This window comes from Aegilops tauschii, chromosome 1 (genome assembly GCF_002575655.3).
Source record: "Aegilops tauschii subsp. strangulata cultivar AL8/78 chromosome 1, Aet v6.0, whole genome shotgun sequence".
In the NCBI taxonomy this organism is placed as follows: Eukaryota; Viridiplantae; Streptophyta; class Magnoliopsida; order Poales; family Poaceae; genus Aegilops; species Aegilops tauschii.
In genome coordinates, this window is record NC_053035.3 from 23,355,649 (window position 1) to 23,376,460 (window position 20,812).

The 20,812-nt window shown below is 44.0% G+C and overlaps 1 protein-coding gene across 9 annotated transcripts; it reads right to left on the minus strand.

The window, feature by feature from the left end:
- Positions 1-5: 5 nt before the first annotated feature.
- On the minus strand, positions 6-10,393 carry LOC109758788 (uncharacterized). Of its 9 annotated transcripts, none has more exons than XR_005755198.3 (4): positions 9,742-10,393; positions 8,473-8,593; positions 369-5,378; positions 6-271 (listed from the first exon to the last, which is right to left on the minus strand). XR_005755198.3 is itself a non-coding variant. In XM_040387728.3 (4 exons), the coding sequence occupies exons 2-4, from the start codon at positions 9,099-9,101 to the stop codon at positions 4,675-4,677; spliced, it is 873 nt and encodes a 290-aa protein (XP_040243662.1). In that variant the 5' UTR covers positions 9,102-9,169; positions 9,742-10,392; the 3' UTR covers positions 6-4,674. The 9 variants fall into 9 exon arrangements, 4 of the variants coding, with proteins under 4 accessions (XP_040243662.1, XP_020173242.1, XP_040243567.1 ...); XR_005755207.3 differs by having other exon boundaries at positions 359-5,378; XR_005755283.3 differs by having other exon boundaries at positions 369-547; positions 9,742-10,385.
- Between the last annotated feature and the right edge of the window lie 10,419 nt (positions 10,394-20,812).

Here is a 20,812-nt window from a genome sequence, read left to right on the forward strand (position 1 = left end):
CCAAATACTGATAAGATAATCAACCATCTTTGACTTTGACTATGATAAATTTTACTGTACGTTTTACCGTATCATGTAGCATCCCACACCTTGAGCAACGTCGACTCAACATGATACTGACTTAACAAGAAATTACAGCAGCACAACCCTGTGGTAGGAATGCCACTTGAGCACAGGTAACGATAAAAAATTACAGCAGCGCAACGTTCATGATGATAAACTTCTAAAATGAAACTTAAACTGGATCCTGAAAATATGCATCCACCAGACTCTGAAACCCGGCAAGTATAACAAGAGAAACAATTACAATGAGATCCTTGTATACGTATTCTGGAATATACGAAAGGAGAGGACCCACCAAAATTTACCAGCTGAAAAGTTCTTTCAATCACCAGGAAAACAGTACAGTTACGGGCACCTTCGGATACTCCAGAACAGCACTAATGGATTGGCTGAATGACAGTAACAAGTATTAGCAAGCAGGATGCCAAATTGGCAGCTAAATTGCTATCAAGATCCCAGATCGCATAGGTGAATAGATCGAACCCTGTGACGAAGTACAAGATCAGAACATTTGGGTAACAAAAAAGAATAGAACGGAGTTCAATGTGCACTCAATACACAGTTCAGGATGCTGGGTAGTCGACAAGAAAATCATGTAAGCTACATCATGGTCAACAAAACCTGAAGATGCCTCAAATATAGGTTTAGATTGACAACAACATACAAACTCAACAGTATAGTGAGAGCTCAAGTACAAAATATAGGTCTGACGGACAGCTGAATCAAAACAGGAAATTTGGAACACAGCAGAGGGGTGCATAAGTAGTAGTGACCAACAGCAAACTTATAAAGTGCTTAGCCATAGCTACAAACTAGAAGCATTTTGTTCTCTTCCCCTAAACAGAATAAAGGAATACTTTTGTTCATCAGATCTGGTAAGTTGCACATTGTTTAATCTATATAAAAAAAACTCTATACTGTTTGACACAATCAATGGAAGGCCATGCAGGTTTCATAAATGAAACTAACATCTCTTTACAGTGTCTCTAATCTCTACATGCAGCAACCGGTAAAAGATGCCAGTGCCACCAATTTAAAATTTACAAATGCATAAAAACAGGGAGTCATCAATATTTAGCATATATAGATAAGAAGTCAGACATGAAAGACATAATTTGCATGGCACAAATGGAAATAAAGAGCAGAAAATGTAAAGGATTGTACACATAGATAATGCAAGCTCCCATTCAACCCACAAGACCACAGTAATTAGTACTCCCTCCGTCCGATAATACTTGTCATCAAAATGGATAGAAGGGGATGTATCTATACGTATTTTAGTTCTAGATACATCTCTTTTTATCTATTTTGATGACAAGTATTTTCGGACGGAGGGAGTACTACATGAAAGCAAATATATTAGGTGACTATGTCATTCATACAACTTAAGCATAACCCACTGGATCACTTGTCACTTACAAAATCTCCAAGGCTAACTAACATTGTTCAAAGCCACAAAAAGGGATGCACCCGAAGAGCACAATTTGGTATGCCAGGAAGACATATCCAAGCGAGTGGCGCCGAATTAGAAGATTAGGCACATACCAAACGACTGATTTTTCAAAGGCATTAGTGCCAGCTTACATACATGAAGCATCAACGAAAAGGCTACAACTAAACCTGTGCACTTGCAGGCTATCAACGTGCTCGAAAGCCACAGGTGATTCAACCGGAACCCGCTATTGTAGGAATGGCGACCACAACTTGCTGCAACCAGCAACCGGACATGATGACCCCATGTCCATGAAACTCGAAACGACATTGACTGAAACTACGACTGGGATAGGAAGCCAAAGCTGCAAACCATTGGTCGTCGGTGGTCTGTTACTGCAACCTCTTGGCGGCGATGCCGAAAACTGTGTTGGCCGAAGCTGCAACTAAGGCGGATGCAAATCATTGGGGGACTTTTTGTTGCAACATCGGCGACTGCATGGTGAAGGCATGAAGGTAGTGCGACGAGTACTATACGTGCGCCCTCGTAGAGTGCCCGTTGCTAGGTGACGAACATTGGGTTCTCCACGACCATGGCCTCCTCTCTCGCTAACACACCGTATATTTGTCCCTCCGCCAACCGGTGATGCATGTGGTGAGAGAGGTTATAGCGCTGCTCCTTTTGTGCCTACTAGATCGCCGACATTGGCTACTCCCGTGCTTCTCCACCATGATGGTGTTGAAGTGCATCTGCAGCTGCTCCATGGAAAAGCCAGCATGGACAAGCGTTGGCGGGGGCGCCGGCTCATCGTATGACGCCTCCTCTATCGTGGAGTCGTCATTGCTCATCTTCGGTGAGCTCTCCATCAAGCCGGCCTCCAACTAGTCGGCTGCGAGGCCTGCCAACTTGCGCTTCGACTGTGCAAAGAGGCTCTCTCGCATCACTTTAGATCTCTTGCCCATGGCAGAGATAGTGCATGTAGGTGAAAAGGAAGCTGAAGTGTTTTTCTGCGGATCATGCCATGCAGGGCCACGTATAAATAGCGAGCACAATCGAGGAAGCGGGTTGTTTCATTAGGGCCTGAGAGTTGGTTTCTCAGCTGGCACGCCTATTTAATACCGCCAGTTAGACGGACCAGTAGCTAGTGTGAAAACGGTCATATATGTCCCATCCCGCCTCGTCACGCCTCTAGCATTGAATAGGCACGGAGACCGGGACACGGCAAATGTGGCACACTCCGCTGGCGCGCCGCTTCAATGCCAACTCCAATGATCTGTCATGTCCGTTGTGGACCGGCATGAATACGGCGCGGAGAGCACAGGTGCGTTCACAAGAGAGAAGGTGCTGGCGTGGGAGATGTTTTTAGGTGGGAGCGGGGTGTCGGACGCCCTCAAAGCTCCTTCTCATTCGCGTCTAGTTTGTGGGATATCAGACAATCAGACTCGTTAACGGACACCCTCAAAGCTCCTTCTCATTCGCGTCTAGTTTGTGGGATATCAGACAATCGGACTCGTTAACGGACAAATGAGGTACCTTGTTCAATAGCTAAGTTCATCCGGCCAGCTCGGTCCAGACGTTTATGATCAAGAATGTTAGGCTTTCAATTAAAAAATGGAGTTTCATTCCGGAATGCAATGAAAAAATCCATTGAATTGACTAAAAGAAGAAGATATAAGGGGAGTAAAACTAAAAATTGCCGGTCGTCTCGGAGAAAAAGAAACTGCACGTACCGAATTCATTAAAAAGGGTAGACTTCCCCTCCAGATAATTCACGCCAAAATTGATTATAGCTACAGTCTAATTCGAACGGCTTTGCCTTGTGTTTTTGGTAATCAGTCGCCCGGGCCTAGTCACCGCGACCCCCTTTTGTGTGGGGGCACCCCTTCTCCCAAAGTTACAGGGCTATTTTGCTGAGTTCCTTAGAGAGAGTTGTCTCGTGCCCCTAGGTATTCTCTACCTACCCACATGTGTCGGTTTCGGGTACATGTACCGTTTTGTTTCTACGGTTCCCTTGTGTGTGCTCGGGATAGGTGTATTTTTATAAATGTCCCTATGGCCGGTTGCATCATGCGGACGTCACGGTCGTGGCATCAGCCAACGATGGTCACACTTCGGCTCCCTGGTTAGAACTTGCTATCTCGCTGGTCCCAGCAAAAAATTAAAGCAAGATGATTGTAGCTTCCGCAGGAGCCAGTTGCAGCTTTCCCCACCGCAGGTGGCAACATTCCCAGCCGTTGCTTGTAGCCTCGGCCTTACCATTTACAGATTCTGTGAGCACCGAACATAGCTTCGGCATGCTCTGGTTGAAACTTTATTCGTCGCCTATCGCAGCTTCCGCCATTGCCCGATTGCACCATTCAGTGGCAGATCGCTCTTCCACCGTGTCTTTCATTGTTGCCGGTTGTAGCTTTCGGCGTCATTGCACTACTAGGAAAAAGGCTACTGCCAGTTTCTCATTCTACCCGTCCTCTCTCCAATAATAAGAAAAATGAAAACAAAAAATAGAGCTAATCTGCCAGTGAAATGTCTTTATTCCCGAGTAATATTCAATGGAATGGTGCAATTGCACTGCAGTGTCATGGATTTGGTCTGCCGCTTTAACATCTCATTATCCTATAGCGATGGAAATGAGGATCAACAAGGCATATAGATATAGCGAATAAATGGAGAGGAAGCATAAGCTCAGATGATACAGGATACAGGGACTAAGATTCTAATACAATGAGAATATGTACTTGTAAATATTAGTCAACCAGACTACCACATGGTGATGTCACGGCGATGCTTCAAATTGTGATGTCACGGCGCATGTCTACCAGACTAACACATGTGCCACTCTATGTCCATCACTACTGGAATCGTCACGTACGCCGAGTGCCAAGAACACTCGGCAAAGGGCCAAAAACCCTCGGCAAAGTCTTTGCCGAGAGTTGCACTCGGCAAAGCCCACCCGGCGTACACCTCTTCGGCAAACAGATTTTTGCCGAGAGCCATTTGTCGGACACTCGGCAAAGACATTGCCGAGTTTCAAATAGAGGCGCTCGGCAAAGAAAAGTGATCATAAGAAACATAGCAAACGGCGCTATAGCCACATGGCGCAGGAGGTTTGCCGAGAGCGCCACTCGGTAAAAGTAGTGGATAAAACAAAAAAAATTGCACCGCCCGATCCCGTCCCAGATTTAATCGTGGCCAAATCCAGTCGCCGGCGCTGCTCCCATCGCGTGTGCCCCGCCCATGCACCCGTGGTGGTCGCCGTAGTGCCGCAATGGCCGCGTTGGTGAGCTGCGCACAGGCCTCCGACGTTCAGGGAAGGCACAGATCGAGAGGAGGACGGCAAGATGCAGTGTTGCACGGAGCAGCCGCCTCCTCACCCCTTTCGTCAAAGCCACCGGACTGATGCTGCTTGCACACGTGCTTGACCACCTGTTGCTGTCGTGGCCGAGGAAGAGGAGCAGCGGCGGCGGCCGGGGCTGTTGTTGCTTGCGCGTGCTTGCTGCTGCTTGGTGCTTCGGCCGATGCTTGCGGCTGCGCCGCTGCTGTCCGGCGAGGAGCAGCGAGTGTAGCCTGCTCCTGCTGCTTGGGTGAAGAAGAAGAAGAAGAAGAAGAAGAAGAAGAAGAAGAAGAAGAAGAAGAAGAAGAAGAAGAAGAAGCGGACAGGACCTGTGGCGGCGCGAGGAGCGGCGTCTCCGGCGAGGAGCGGCGACTCCGGCGAGGCAGCGAAGAGATGAGGCGTGAGGTGCTGGCTGCGGCTGTGCACTTGAGGAGATAAGGGAGAGAGACATGAACCAGGAGCACCAATCAGGACATGCCCTGTCATCGATCCATGACTTCAAGCATTGGCCAATCAGAAGCAAGCAGCTGAATGTGTGCTTCTTTGTCCATTCTAAAAATTAAAAAAGAAAATGAATAAAATTTCAAAAAATCAAATCCTTTGACACTGAGTCCTTTCACATGTAATAGTTGCCACGAAAAATTTGAAACTTAGAATAAAACAATTTTCTTACTTCATTTGCCTTTTTGCAAATAAAAAATCTAGTTTTTGACACATAGAAAATGAAAAAAATGATTTTTTTTTGTACAACAAATTCTAAAATCTATTTGGCAACATTGTTTTTATTGGCAAGATGTACCTATGTGCCAATTTTCAACACATTATCACAAATTTTGCAATGAATATGGCCTTCACCATAGTCACTTGGCTTGAAAGTCATAAATGTTTATACTTGCTATGCCGATTTGTGAAGATTTTTTTTCAACATTGTCATATTGCAAGTTTGAAATTTTTCCTCGTTACTAGTACACATAAAATGACACCATGGGAAATTATTGCATTTTTTGAACTTCTATTCTTTTTCTTTTATTTTCTCCAAAACGGGGTCAAAATGGTCGGCATGACTATTCATGGAAAGGTGTTGAATCTCTCAAAACTCTAACTGGTTCTTACATATAATGACTACTTGTGTACCTAAAAATATTTTTTTAAATTTTTAGGACATAGCTATCACACACTTGTGGTTCAAATTTGAATTACTTTCGGGAAATCAACATAAAGTCGTTTAAATGTGTGAAAGTAGCTAGAAAACTAGAAAATTCATGAAACTTGGGAATTGTGCATAAAGTATGGTCTACTTACTGTGATAATTGGAGTGGTGCAATTTTGCACCCTGTTTTTTGTACTTGCTTCACAAAAAACACGGATTTTTTACACTTAGAAAATGAAAATTTATTCTTTTGTAAAAAAAAGTTGAAAAATCTATTTGGCAACATTGATTGTAATGTCAGATGCGCCTATGTGTCTAATTTGGGAACATTAGAATAGACTATGCAATGAATATGGCCATCACCTTGGTCCTTTGACTTGAAAACCACGAATGTTCATACACGGTAGTCCGTTTTGTGAAGGATTCTTTTTTCAAATTTGTTATATTGAAAGTTTGGCATTTTTCCTCGTAACTAGTACACATAAAAAGACTCCATGCGAAAGGATTGCATTTTTTAAACTTGTATTCTTTTTCTTTCATTTTTTTCCAAAACGGGGTCAAAATAGTCGACATGGCTATTCATCACAAGGGGTCGAAACTCTCAAACTCTAAGTGGTTCTCCCATATAATGACTACTTGTGTACTTAAAAATATTTTTTGCCAATTTTTATGACTGAGCTATCACACACTTGCAGTTCAATTTTGACTTACTTTCGGGAAATTGACATTAGTCATTTAAATGTGCGAAAGTAGCTAGAAAACTAGAAAATCCATGAAACTTGTGAATTGTGCATAAAATATGGTCTACTTACTGCAATAATTTGAGTGGTGCCATTTTGGACCCTATTTTTTGTACTTACTTTACAAAAAATGCCCAATTTTGACACTTAGAAAATGAAAAAGGATTTTTTTGTATAAAAAAGTTGGAAACTCTATTTGGCAACATTGTTTGTAATGTCAATAGTCACCTATGTGTCTAATTTGGGCATATTATAAAAGATTATGCAATGAATATGGCCATTACCTTGGTCATTTGACTTGAAACCATAACTGTTTATACACGATAGCCCGTTTTGTGAACGAATTGTGCATAAAATATGGTCTACTTACTGTGACAATTGGACTAGTGCCATTTTGCACACTATTTTTGTACTTACTTCACAAAAAATACTCATTTCTTATTCTTAGAAAACCGAAAATGGTTCTTTTGTAAAAAAAAGTTGGAAACTTTATTGGCAACACTGTTTGTAATGGCAAGATGCACCTATATGACCAACTTCACCACATTATCATAAACTATCCAATAAATATGGCCATCACATTGGTCATTTGAGACCAAACATTTACTGGCAAAAAGTGTAATTAATATGACCTCAAATGAAAAAGTTCTCAACATGAAAAATTTAGGTCTCGTCAAAATGAACAACTTTGATTTTTGGAACATCTTCATCCGAGGTCGTATGCAACATGTACAGTTAAAACCGTGCAGCGTAGTGAAGACCCACTTTTGCCGAGTGTAGCACTCGGTAAAGACCCCCTTTTGCCGAGTGTAGCACTCGGTAAAGACCTTGTTTGCCGTGTTTTATTGTTTTACCGAGTGTTTTGTCCACGACACTCGGCAAAGTACCTGTTTGCCGAGTTTCGCTATTTTGCCGAGTACTTTCTACTTGGGACTCGGCAAAGATACTATTGCCGAGTGCCCGACATAATGCACTCGGCAAAGAGCCTAACACTCGGCAAAGAGGAAAATTCCAGTAGTGCATGTAAATTTTAGTCAACTGACAGTGAGTCAGATTCAAATGGTTTCTTTGTGGCGAAATTTGCCTGTCCAGGTTGAAGTTTTGGACTTGACATGGGTAATGCAAATACATTGCTGGGCGGGGCAAGGCAAAGAAAAACACAGAAATTTGTAGTTACTAAATCATTAGCATTAATCAGTGCCTTTTGTTCTCGTTTGTTAGAATATCAAGTAAGCCGATGTAAAAAAAGAAGCTAGACCAAACTAATACAGCTGCACCTTTAGATTATTTTTTATCCGTTGCAAAAGAGGATCAAATTCAGAGAAAGAAGTTATTTGCCTACACTACCATGGGTAGTCGCTCCGCCGCCGGGGTCATGTGTTTGCTGACTCGCCGTGCTAGCCTATGCCCGTGGACCGTCCGGTGGCTGTGGGGCAGCGGTCGGCGGCGATGGTATAGAAGAGTTTCCGCAGCACCATTGCAGCAGCTTACAGTGTTGATACGGAAATGGTAAGTTCAAGGGTGCTCTATGCATTGGCTTTAGGAATAGCTAGAGCGCACACATATCAAATCGTCCCGGCGTCATTGCAAACGAAGACTTGACTAAAGAATTCAGACTTGGAATCATGTTGGAGAAATATGTTATTTGCAATTGCAAAACCAGTTTCACAGTTTAGAAAATTTGCCCGAGGGAAGGTTTACATAGAAGTAAATCTATCAACTAAGCAAGAAGCACAGAAAAGTGTAAAGAACAAACCTGTTTGAAGATCAAGCATCTGAATGAGCATAAATGTAATATTTACTCCAGCTACAGCAAATGGATATTCCCACAATGCTCTGTCACCATTTTGCTTACAAAGGAGCTGCTCGTAGGATTTCTGCACAGAAAGTGCCTCATTGAGATGAATGAAAGGCCAAACATATAAAATATAAATATTGCCTATCTTAATAATTCGATAATAAATATTATGCATTGCTGTTATTAGCAAAGGATCATTCGTTGTTCAATTTTCAGAGGAGGAAGGGTTCCATTGCTAGCTGAATAGATTCGTACAACTGTATGTCACATGAGTCCTTAGATTCTTCCCTGCTCTAGCTAAAAGAAAATCTTTGAAGCCTAGCAATTGGCGAGAAGCGGCGATGAATCTGAACCAACACTTCAGTAAGGGAAATTGTACTCAGTAGATAGTTCTTAGCGAAGTAAAGTAAATTCTCCACAGAGATAAAGCCTCCACCCCTGTAATTCCAGCACAATATATGATTCCGGATCCAAGATAGAATTAAGAAATTATTTATTACGTAAAGGGCGTGTGTGGGAATAAAAGAACAAAACAATACCTGAAATCTGTGGATGGATCTTACCCTTGCCATCCCATCTCGTTCCATTGATCTGATACTAGTCCTAGAAGTTTAGTCCCAGGAAAAGAAGCATGCCAAAGGGCTTTGAGTGCTTCCTAATGAATAAAAGGTGTGATGAATGGGTTATGGGTTATCAAATGTAGCATCGAAATGTATGTTCAGGTTTGCTAGATCAATATAAACTATTAATAGTAATAGAAAACAGACTATAAGCAAGCATGTGCTGATGCACTGTAGGTCATTTGGGCAATTTATTCATGCCAAATATCACGTCCCTACTTCTACAGGCACGGTGAGTCCAACTTACTGATTTACTGAGTTACACACGTCCAGCAAATCCTCATACCCCGGGGACATCATATTACTCTGTTCTATTAAAGCAAACATGAGCACAGCCATTTTGTTAGATACCACACTATACAACGTCAGACAACACTGGCCAGCCTTATATGAGCACAGCCAATTCCAGAGACCAGTATTTGTTGGACCATCGTATTAGTCAGAAACAATTCATCCAGGGATGGATATATCATGTCGTAATCTAAGCACAAGTATAATATAATGAAACACGACAGTTGCACTCGCCATGATTTCAGTTATCCTTTGCATTCATGTTTGAAAAGCAATCGTGTGATTACTACATCAACAAATACCGAGCACTGTTCACCTGAATCGGGGTCAGATCGAAGGAAATGTGCGTGTCGCTGTCCCTCATCTGCACGGAGACGCAGGTGGTGGTGGCCGGGGAGGTGGCGCGGGGCGAGGAAGGAGCCGCCATTCTGCTCCATGCGGCTCGCGGGCGCTGCCCTCCCCCGTCCCCCTCCCTCTTCCTCTTCCTATAGTGCCTGCCTACACGCTGCAATCAGCGCGGATTCCCCATGGCAGGCTCAGGCCGCGGCTTGATCCTGGCGGGCGGGATCCAGTCCTTCCTACTGCCGGGTCGGACCTCCATGGAGGAGACGACGACGGCGACCATGGTGGTCGCACCCCAGGTCGACGACGGCGCGCCGATGCCGCCGTGGATCTGGTCTCGCCCGATCTGGGGCCTTCCCTCTTTCCCTTCACTTGGGAGAGGAGGAGAAGGTTGCAGCGCGGCGCTGGAGGAAGAGGAGACCGCCAATGCTTGGGGGAGGAGGGGGCCACCGCCGGCGTGGTTGGGTTAGAGGAGAGCGGCACGGCGGCGGTGGGAATCGGTGAAGAATGTGGAGTGTGTGTGCGGATTCGTGGGGTGGCGGCGGCGGCGAGCAGATCGTGGGGAGGGGAGCTCGATTTGGACGAGGAGACGGAGATTTCAGGGCTGTTAAAAAACGCAGTACTTAGTAGTAGCAAGGGTTTTTATCCCTCGCTACTACTATGGCATGTTCCGAGGGCACGGTAGAGACCGCTTAGTAGTAGCGAGGGTTAAAAACCCGCGCTACTATTATCAACTTAGTAGTAGCGAGGAGTAAAAGCCCGCTCTACTAGTAAGTAGCAGTAGCGAGGGGTATAAACCCGCTCTATTAGTAAGAGTCTGTGTATAAGTTTTTCCCTAGTAGTGTTGGTCGCAGCTTCTGCCATCGCCGGTTGCAACTTCGTACATGGAGGTGCTCGTGGCGGAGAACAACTGTGAGGATGAGGAAGCTGCTCGTCCTAGACACCGAGGAGATAGGAAATAGAGGGGTGGAGGAGGAGGTGGCCGAACAAGAGCTCGCCAAGAAGCTGCATCCGAGCGCTAGAGCAGCTAAGAGGGAGTGACGGACGTGATGGAGAGATGGATGGCGGAAGGGAAAGAGATGGATGGCCAAGGGGGGCGAGTGGATAAGGAATACACATGGTGCAACAGGAGGCAATGGGTCGTGTCAGATCAGATGACACACATGCGACTGGCGCTGCGTTGATCGGTCGGCCGGTGTGAATTGTTTACCATAGAAAAATGGCAGATGTCTTTAACTAGGGATACAAAACGATCGGATCGGGTTGAATATTGTGAATGCCAAATCCTTTACAATTTTTATTTGCCAGATTCCAAGTGATGTGATCCGAAAATCCTTTACCCTTTGTATTTGCCAGATTTGGAGTGAAGCGGATAATAACCGGATGCTGATTATATCGTGCTACACATTTGAATCAAAAAACAGAGCAAACTCGGACAAAAAACAAACAAAACAAATTGAAGTACGCTCGAAGTGGTCTATGGACATGGATGTAATTTCTGTTATTTCTGGTGTACGTTGTACTGTCATGATTGAAGATAAATAGATCGAAAGTTTTTTCATAAAAGACGTAATTTTTTTACCAACATAAACACAATTTTTGCCAAGGTAATTGTGCATTACTTATCAACATTAAAGCAGTTCACCTCCATTGGTCGAACTGCGGCCTACATATTTGTCCAGTGTGTTTGATATCCGAACTACCAGAAGCGCTGGACAGAAAGGCGTTGCTGCTGCGATAATACGACTTTGTATGCGGCGATTGTGGTTGTACTAGGACTAGGACTATATTCTATTTATATCAAGGAAACAAATAGCCTTCTATAGCGCACTATTTGTCAGAAATTCACTTTGGCACATGGTAGCATATGCTCCCGTCATTGAGGAATATATTTGAAATGCCAAAGTGAATTTCTGACAAAGAAAAAGGCGTTTTGGCACATGGGAGCATATGCTCCTGATTTTAAAAACTCGTTTTAGACATATTTTGAAATGTCATAAAATTCTGTCAAAATGATTCCCGACCACATTTTGACATTGCATGTGCACAGAAACTTGTTTGCAGAAAACCGGCAATTTTTATGTCACATGTAAAAAAAGACAAAATTGAGTGTCAAAAAAGGCTTTTCATGAGACATTATTTTTTCTTTTTTACACAAGGCCTATAAAATGTCGGTTTTTCACCAAACTTGGCATGCACATATAGAATGTTGAGATGTACGCGTCAAATTTATGTTTGAACGCTATTTCACGTTATAACGTGGTATTAACAAGGCACTGTACACTAATTTATTTAGCGGGACAAATCTCAGCACTCTATAGCGTGTTACTAACGACGCTGTAGCGCACTATTTTTTGGGAGCTCCTGTTCGGCGCAGTAGGCGCCCTAATGTGGAAATCGGGCCTACGGCACACCCTCTATGGGCCGTTTCTATGCTAGGCCCAGAAACAAATTCGTTCCCGAAAAAATCACACGAAAAATTGGTGTAACGAGGTATCGATTTCCCGCCACACTTGCTTGTCATTGCTTAGCTTAAGCACTGGAGCTTCAGAACTATAGTAAACAAAAGCAACCCGAACTGCTTTAGAACTAATGCAACCGCACTATTTATTACTCAAGCATTTACTATACCACTGAGATTTTTGAGTTACATGAAAACTATTTGGTAAACGTCTACTTTTCTAATAAAAAAAGTTCATCGAATTTCAAAAATAGTTCACGAATTTCAAAACAGTTCATAGAAAATGAAAACAACGTTCATTGAATTTGATAAAAGTTCACCCATTTTGAAAAAAAGTACATTGGATTTGAAAAAAGTTCACCAAATTTTTGAAATAGTTCATCGATTTTGAAAAAAAGTTCATTCAATTTGAAAAAGTTCATCAAATTTGAAAAAAGTGCATCATATTTGAAAGAAAAAGTTCAGCTGTTTTAAGAAAAGTTCATGAACTAAAAAAACCGTGCATTTAAGATAAAAACTAAAAGAAAAAGAAAAGAAGTGGAAAAAACAAAAAAACAAAACAAACTGACGAACAAATAAAAGAGAAAAACGAAGGAATATTACACAAGCCGGTTAGTGGCCTGGTGGTTGTCATTGCGAATGAAACTTAATGGGCGAAGCCCAACTAACGAGCCTGTAGGCGCCCGTTTGCAGAAACTATAATAACGGGCGCCTACAGCGCCAAATAGGATCTGCTCTACTTTATCATTAATATGTATGCGGTGATTGAAATTAGTGGTCTAGTTGGGTATTTGGGCTTACGGATTGGGCTCACTTTTATGGGTTATAACCTCAAATAATCTACAAGAATTATGTGGTTTCACTGGATATTAGAGATAACATATCTGTTACCATATTCACCGAATATCCATTGACCAAAATACGTCACACACGAATCCAGCTGATTCCAGAAGTTCAATTTTTTTTTTTACTTAAACACGAGCGCGGCTGCGAGTTTGGAGCAGATATGGGCGCGGTCACATAAGTCGGCTGATTTTTTAATTTAAATTGGTCGAGCGTTTTGGGACGTGAGATGCAGATCCAACACCGCACGGCCCTTATTCTAACTCCAGCTTGTCTCCTTCCCCGGACCGCCACACAGACTGCTGTCACCGCTACCACGTGGACAGCACACTACTACAAAAACAGTTATAGCCAATATGAACATTAATGGCGCACTGTACATGTGGTGCGCCATTACTAAATACTAATGGCGCACCATGTGTTGGTGCGTCATTAGTAAAAAAAAATTTAAATTTTTTCAAAACTACCAATGACGCACCGTGGGATGGTGCGTCATTAATAGTTCAACTAGTAATGGCGCACCATTCCCACGGTGCGCCATTAGTAATTATGTTTAAAAAAAATTCTTTTTTTTTGTTTTTATTTTTGAAACTAGTAATGGCGCACCGTGGGAGTGAACTAGTAATGGCGCACCATCCCACGGTGCGCCATTAGTAACTTGGCCACCACTTCCAACGAATGCACCCCCTCCCCGGTGGACCGCCTTTTCAGTTTAAAAAAAATAAAAAAAATGATGAAAATGTCAAAAAAATAAAAGAAAATAAGTTTCCCATGTGATATGTGGTCTAATTGTTGTGAAAATTTACAAACATGAATTTTGACTTTATTTGCAAAATCTCTCGAGAATTTGTAAAATGGGCATAACTTTTGCATACGAACTCGGATGAAAAAGTTTTTTATATGAAAAATCATCTACTCGAAAAGATACATCCGAATTTAACCGGGGGAACCCCGTTAAACATTTTCAAAATACTCAAAAACCTAACAGAAAAAAAGATACGGGGCTTTTAAGATCTGGAGAGGCAAAAAAATTCAAACTTACTAATGGCGCACCAAGGTGCGCCATTACTATCTTCCCGCCTTCAAAATTCAAAATAGGGCAAAAAAATATAAAAAAAAGTTACTAATGGCGCACCTGCCCGTGGTGCGCCATTAGTATCTTCCCGCCTTCAAAATTCAAAATAAAAAAAAAAAGTTAGTAATGGCGCACCTGCCCACGGTGCGCCATTACTATGCCGTATATATGGCTGGGCGTGGTCCTCTCCTCCTTACCTCTTCATTCTTCTCCTCCATTCCACCTCTCCTCCACTCCATCTCCTCCTCTCCTCCACTCCATCTTCCCTTCTCTCCTCCACCATACTACCCTCCTCCTCTCCGGCGACCTCCTCCTCCTCCTCTCCGGCGACCTCCTCCTCCCTCCTCTCCTCCCCTCCCCTCCCCTCACGGTTTCTCCTCCCTCCTCTCCAGTGAGCTCCTCCTCCCTCCTCTCCGGTGAGCTCCTCCTCCCTCCTCTCCTCCCATCCCCTCATGGTTTCTCCTTCCTCCTCTCCGATGCTCCGGTGAACTCCTCTCCGGCGACCTCCTCCTCCTCTCCGGCGATGTAGGCGAGCGCCTCTCCGGTGACCTCCTCCTCCTCCTCTCCGACGAACTCCTCTCCGGCAAAAGAACACGGCAAAAGAATGTACAAGATCCAAAAACAGGAACAAAATTTGAAATAATATCGTGCAAAAAAAGAGCAAAAAATGGGCAAAAAAAAAACGCGATCCAGATCCAAATTAAAAATTAAAAAATAGCAATGGCGCACAGTGGGGGTTAGACGGTGCGCCACTACTATTTTCCCGCCTTCAAAATTCAAAAATACTAATGGCGCACCGTGGCCTATACAAATGGCGCACCAGTGGCCTATACTAATGGCGCACCGTGGCCTATACTAATGGCGCACCACTAGTGGTGCGCCATTAGTATACCAGATACTAATGGCGCACCACTGGTGCGCCATTAGTAAAAATACTAGTGGCGTGGTACTAGTGGCGCACCAGTAGTGCGCCATTGGTAGGCAAAACTGGTGCGCCACTAGTAGGCCTTTTCCTAGTAGTGGCAGCACTCCCCCGCAGGCTTGCCGCCCCGGCCTCCTCATAACCTCCTCCCACCGCTATGCTACCGCCGCCTCCGGCAATCCCTCTAACCCCGGCAATTACCAGATTTTTCTTCGGCGAAGTTGCACCATCCCCCCCATGGAAGTAACGGTAACGGTGTCAAAAGTAACAGTAGCAGTGTTGTAGCAATCGTAACAGTGGCAACGGAAAAGTAACTTAGCAAAAATCAATATGAAACGAGCTCGTAGGCAATGGATCAATGATGGATAATTATGTCGGATGGCATTCGTCATGCAACAGTTATAACATAGGGTGACACAGAACTAGCGCCAATTCATCAATATAACGTAGGCATGTATTTCAAATATAGTCATCGTGCTTTTCTCCTACCCTCTCGTGGCTGAGGGGTCATATTGGAAACTAAGGGATATTAACGCTTCCTTTTAATAGAGTACCAGACCAAAGCATTAGCACTTAGTGAATACAAATATATTCATGAAAACATAATAGGTCCAGATCTGAAATCATGGCACTCGGGCCCTAGTGACAAGCATTAGGCATAGCAAAGTCATAGCAACATCAATCTTAGAACATAGTGGATACTAGGGATCAAACCCTAACAAAACTAACTCGATTACATGGTAAATCTCATCCAACCCACCACCGTCCAGCAAGCCTACGATGTGATTACTCATGCACGGCGGTGAGAATCATGAAATTGGTGATGGAGGATGGTTGATGATGATGATGGCGACGATTTCCCCTCTTCGGAGCCCAAAACGGACTCCAGATCTGCCCCCCCCCCGAGGAAGAATAGGAGGTAGCGGCGGCTCCGTATCGTAAAACATGATGAATACTTCTCTTTGATTTTTTCTCCCCGAACATGAATATATAGAGTTGGACTTGAGGTCGGTGGAGGTCTAGGGGACCCACAAGGCCAAAGGGAGCGCCCTCCATCCTTGTGGACAGGGTGTGGGTCCCCTTCGGTTGATTCTTTTGCCAATATTTTTTATTTATTCTAAAAATGATCTCCGTGAAGTTTCGGGTCATTCCAAGAAATTTTATTTCTGCACAAAAATAACACCATAGCAATTCTGTTGAAAACAGCGTCAGTCGGGTTAGTTCCATTCGAATCATGCAAATTAGAGTCCAAAACAAGGGCAAAAGAGTTTGGAAAAGTAGATGCGATGGAGACGTATCACCAGGCAGTGATCATTATATAGGCATCACGTCCAAGATTAGTAGACCGAGTCCTGCCTGCATCTTTTACTATTACTTCACACATCGACCGCTATCCAACATGCATCTAGACAAGTTCATAGAGAAACAGAGTAATGCAATAAGAACGACGACATGGTGTAGACAGGATCTATTCATGTACGAAATAGGACCCATCTTTTCCTTAATGGCAACGATACTACGTGTCATTTTCCCTTCTGTCACTGGGATTAAGCACTGTAAGACCGAACCCATCACAATGCACCTCTTCCCATGGCAAGAAAAATCGATCTAGTCGGCCTAACTAAACCAAAGATTCAAAGAAGAAATATGAGACTATAAGTAATCATGCATATAAGAGATCAAAAGGCTCAAATAACTTTCATGGATAAAAACATAGATCTGATCATAAACTCAAAGTTCATCGGATCCCAACAAACACACCGCAAAAAGAGTTACATCAAATAGATCTCCAAAAGACCATTGTATTGAGAACCAAAAGAGGGAGAGAGGAAGCCATCTAGCTACTAACTACGGACCCGTAGGTCTACAATGAACTACTCACGCATCATCGGAGAGGCATCAATGAGGATGATGAACCCCTCCGTCATGGTGTCTAGATTGGATCTGTGGTTTCTGGAACTTGCGGCAGCTGGAATTGTATTTCGTCGACTCCCCTAGGGTTTTTGGATATCCAGGGTATTTATAGAGCAAAGAGGCGGTGCGGGAGGTAACCGAGGTGGGCACAACCCACCTGGGCATGGCTTGGCCCCCAGGCGCGCCCTAGTTGGTTGTGCTCCCCTCCGAGCCCCCCCAGGTACTTCTTTGCCCCATCGTGTGTCTTCTGGTCCAAAAAAATCTTCGAAAAGTTTCGCTGCATTTGGACTCCGTTTGGTATTGATTTTCTGCGAAGTAAAAAACAAGGAAAAACAGCAACTAGCCCTGCGCACTATGTTAATAGGTTAGTCCCAAAAAATAATATAAAATTGCTATAAAATGATTGTAAAACATCCAAAAAGATAATATAACAACATGGAACAATCAAAAATTGTAGATACGTTGGAGACGTATCACACGCCCGCCCCTGGTGGCCTTGGCCTTCTTATGATTAGGGGGACTGATCCCCTTTTTCTTTTACAACTAACCCCCTAACCCCACTGACCAACGGGCCCCACTATTAACTTATGTGTTTAAATCGCTCTATTAAAAAATATCCCAATGACAGGTGGGACCCTCCCTTTACTCTTTTTGTGGATAAGATCTAAATAGCCCCTCTATGACATGTGGGCCCCATATGTTAGTTGGCCGAGTCAACACTGTCAACTTTGACTGTTGACTGCTGACTGGGAAGTCAATAGGGCCCCACATGTCATACACATACACACATTATTGGGTACACTCTTGCGTACCCATAGCAATTTATCTGTTTTTTAATTCGAATTAAAGTAAATTTCGAAATTCTAGAAAGTCTTTTAAACTTTGAAAAATCATATCAAATAATCTATAACTCCGATGAAAATAATTTATATATGAAAATTGCTCAGAAAAATATAACGAATCCGAATATGCTTTCCACACACCTGTCGTATGCCTCTAACATGATGAACATGGCCTTTCCCCTCCGAATCATCTGTCCAAAAACTGCCAAACGCTGGGAAAATATTCCGGGATATTTTCTCGCTCCGTCTGTAATGTGTAGCAATGTGTTAGTGCACTCCTAGCACAACGTTTTTTCCATGTCGTGCTTTGTGATGCATTTGATTGCTCTGTTATTTATTGCGTTCCCCCTCCGTTACTTCTTCTCTGGTAGACCCGTGAGACCGATGTTGATGTGGTGATCGACTACTTCACCTTCGAGGTTCCGTATCTGTCTACAAAGCTTCCAGGCAAGCAAAACCCCCTTGATCATTCCTATATCGCCCATTCCTTGTCTCTCATGCTTGCATCAGATTTTGCTACTGTCGTCCGTTTGTACCTATTCTGATGCATATATAGCCTGATTTTGTAACCTGCTATTGTTACCTACCTGCTTATCCTATATGCTTAGTATAGGTTGGTCAGTGGTCCACTAGTGACCGCTCACCTTGTCCCTGTTGCACCCGCTTTATGATCGATGACTCAATCAACGTGATCGACGTCTAGAGCCCGACACATCACCTCACACCCCCTAGTTTTACGACTCTGTAGAGCTACTATCGAGTGTCGGGGGTGATACCTCATATAGCACTTCTGATGAGATCTCCATAGTGTAGTTAATCGGTCGTGGTCTACGGAGGGTGGTTCCTCCTTCACAACTCCCGATAACGACTCTTTCGTACAACACCTCAAGTGTGAACCCTCGAGGGTGATTCATCCAAGTTCACCTTGATGGTTACATCAGGTGGAATCCATCGAGGGCGATTCCTTGAATTCCCCTTGGTGTTATGGACACACGGTTACTTTAACTTTACCACCATAACCATGTTAAAGACGGGTCGGCCTGAATGGGTACCCGCGAGAGTTACTGTTTATGCGGGATTGGAGGGACAGGTGGTACCACCCCAGTAGAGGTGGACCTGAGTTCCCGGAAGTCTATTATGAGCCGGGTTGACCGTGAGGGTACCCGCGAGTGATGTGGAGTCGGGTTGACCTAGAGGGTACCCGCGAGATAACTACGCGACACGGCCGGGCATTCTTAGCCCTTGCCGTAAGTCCGTGAGACGGGGCGATGGGACACAGATCGTGGGTCATTGATAGTCTCCGCGCGCTCCCAAGGCACTAACAGTTTGGATATGTGATCCGAGTAGGCCTATGGCCTTTTCGCACTAACCACCATGCGGGAATAAGTATGGGTACTCAGCGTCATATGGTTCTTCCTAAAGCTCACAGACGTCAGCGATTGAGCGGGGCGCGCCCAGTTGGACGGGACGCACCTACGCTTGTATAAGGGGGTGGGTCTGCTCCAGCCCACGTACGCAATGTGCAGGAGTGCAAAGGGCGATGGGCCCAAGACCCCCGCGTGCTTAGGATGTAGACTCGCATGCTGGCCTCTCTGTTCAGCCTAGGTAGGACATGGTGTGTCGATCAGCCGAGGTCGGGCATGACCCAGGAAAGTGTGTTCGGCCGGAGTTAATAGTGCGTGTTGGGTAAGTTTGTGCACCCCTCCAAGGAAGTTAATCTATTCAAATAGCCGTGTACACGGTAACGGAAGCTCGGATTTCTATCCCGATCGATACAATTAGAACTAGATACTAGAGATGTGAAATGGATATGATGGCTCCGGGATTGCTTTCTCGCACGGAGTCGAGAAAGGATCTCTAGGCAATGCTACAACATACTTGCTACTTATTTTATGCCAATATGCACTCTTCTAATGGTGCAAGTTGCTTCAAGATGCTAGTCTTCGATAGGCTAGGCCTTCCCTTCTCTTCTCGCATTTCTGTAGTGCAGTCCAAAGATATAGCCCAATTTCTTTTTTATGGAGGCATATTTAGTATCGATCTGACGTAAGTCTTGCGAGTACTTTGAATGAGTATTCACGGTTGCTTTGCTACCTATTTTCCCCTATACTCGATTGCTGCGACCAGATGATGGAGCCCGGGAGCAAGCCGACCCCGTCGACGACTACTACTACCCCGACGGAGCCTACTACTACGTGGAGACCGCCGACGACTAGGAGTAGTTAGGGGGCTCCCAGGCAGGAGGCCTTGCCTTTTCGATCATTGTTGTTGTTTGTGTTAGCCTTCTAAGGCAGAGTTGTTTACCTATGTCTGTACTCAGATATTGTTACTTCCGCTGACTCGTTTGTATTCGAGCTTATGTATTCGAGGCCTCGAGGCCCCTAGTTTGTAATATAAAGTTTGTATGACTTTAAATTGTGTTTAGAGTTGTGTTGTTATATCTTCCCGTGAGTCTCTGATCTTGATCATGCACATTTGTGTGTATGATTAGTGCACAATTAAGTCGGGGCGTCACAATTGATCTATGTGATCTGACGTCTATTACCTTTGAAGATTGTCATTCTTCCAGACAGTTAGGCGTCAAGTTCTGAGCACCCCAAGAGCAATTGTGGTGTGCCGGTGAACATGTTTGTGAAGGTTTTGGAAGTCTACTTTGAATACTTACCACGAGTGATTGGGCGAGGTCTAAGTGACCTTGGCTCAAGAGTAATACGGTGAGGACTAAGTGTTCTCTAAGTTCGTCTCAACCGTCTCAATCAGACTTACCAAATCGCTAGTCTACCAAATCGTTGTGTCTTCAACGAGCCTACCTAGTTTCAAATTCCTCACCCCTTACGTATTTCCGCTGCTGAAAAGTTTGTGATCTACCTTCCGAAGAGTTTGAATGGAAGACTTTTTATCATGTATTCATTTTTCTTCAGCTCATCTTCTACATGCTTGTATGCATGTATGCTTACATGTTCTTCACCTGTATGTATCTTGCAGGCA

What these genes read in the sequence shown, in the direction of transcription:
- LOC109758788 (XM_040387633.3), bottom strand. Translation starts at nt 9,852, where the DNA reads ATGGCGGCTCCTTCCTCGCCCCGCGCCACCTCCCCGGCCACCACCACC. An exon ending in TCGATCTGACCCCGATTCAG is followed by an intron (nt 8,594 to 9,741) that starts GTGAACAGTGCT and finishes CTTTCTGTGCAG; the next exon opens with AAATCCTACGAGCAGCTCCT. An exon ending in GATGCTTGATCTTCAAACAG is followed by an intron (nt 5,379 to 8,472) that starts GTTTGTTCTTTA and finishes TTTAATTTTTAG; the next exon opens with AATGGACAAAGAAGCACACA.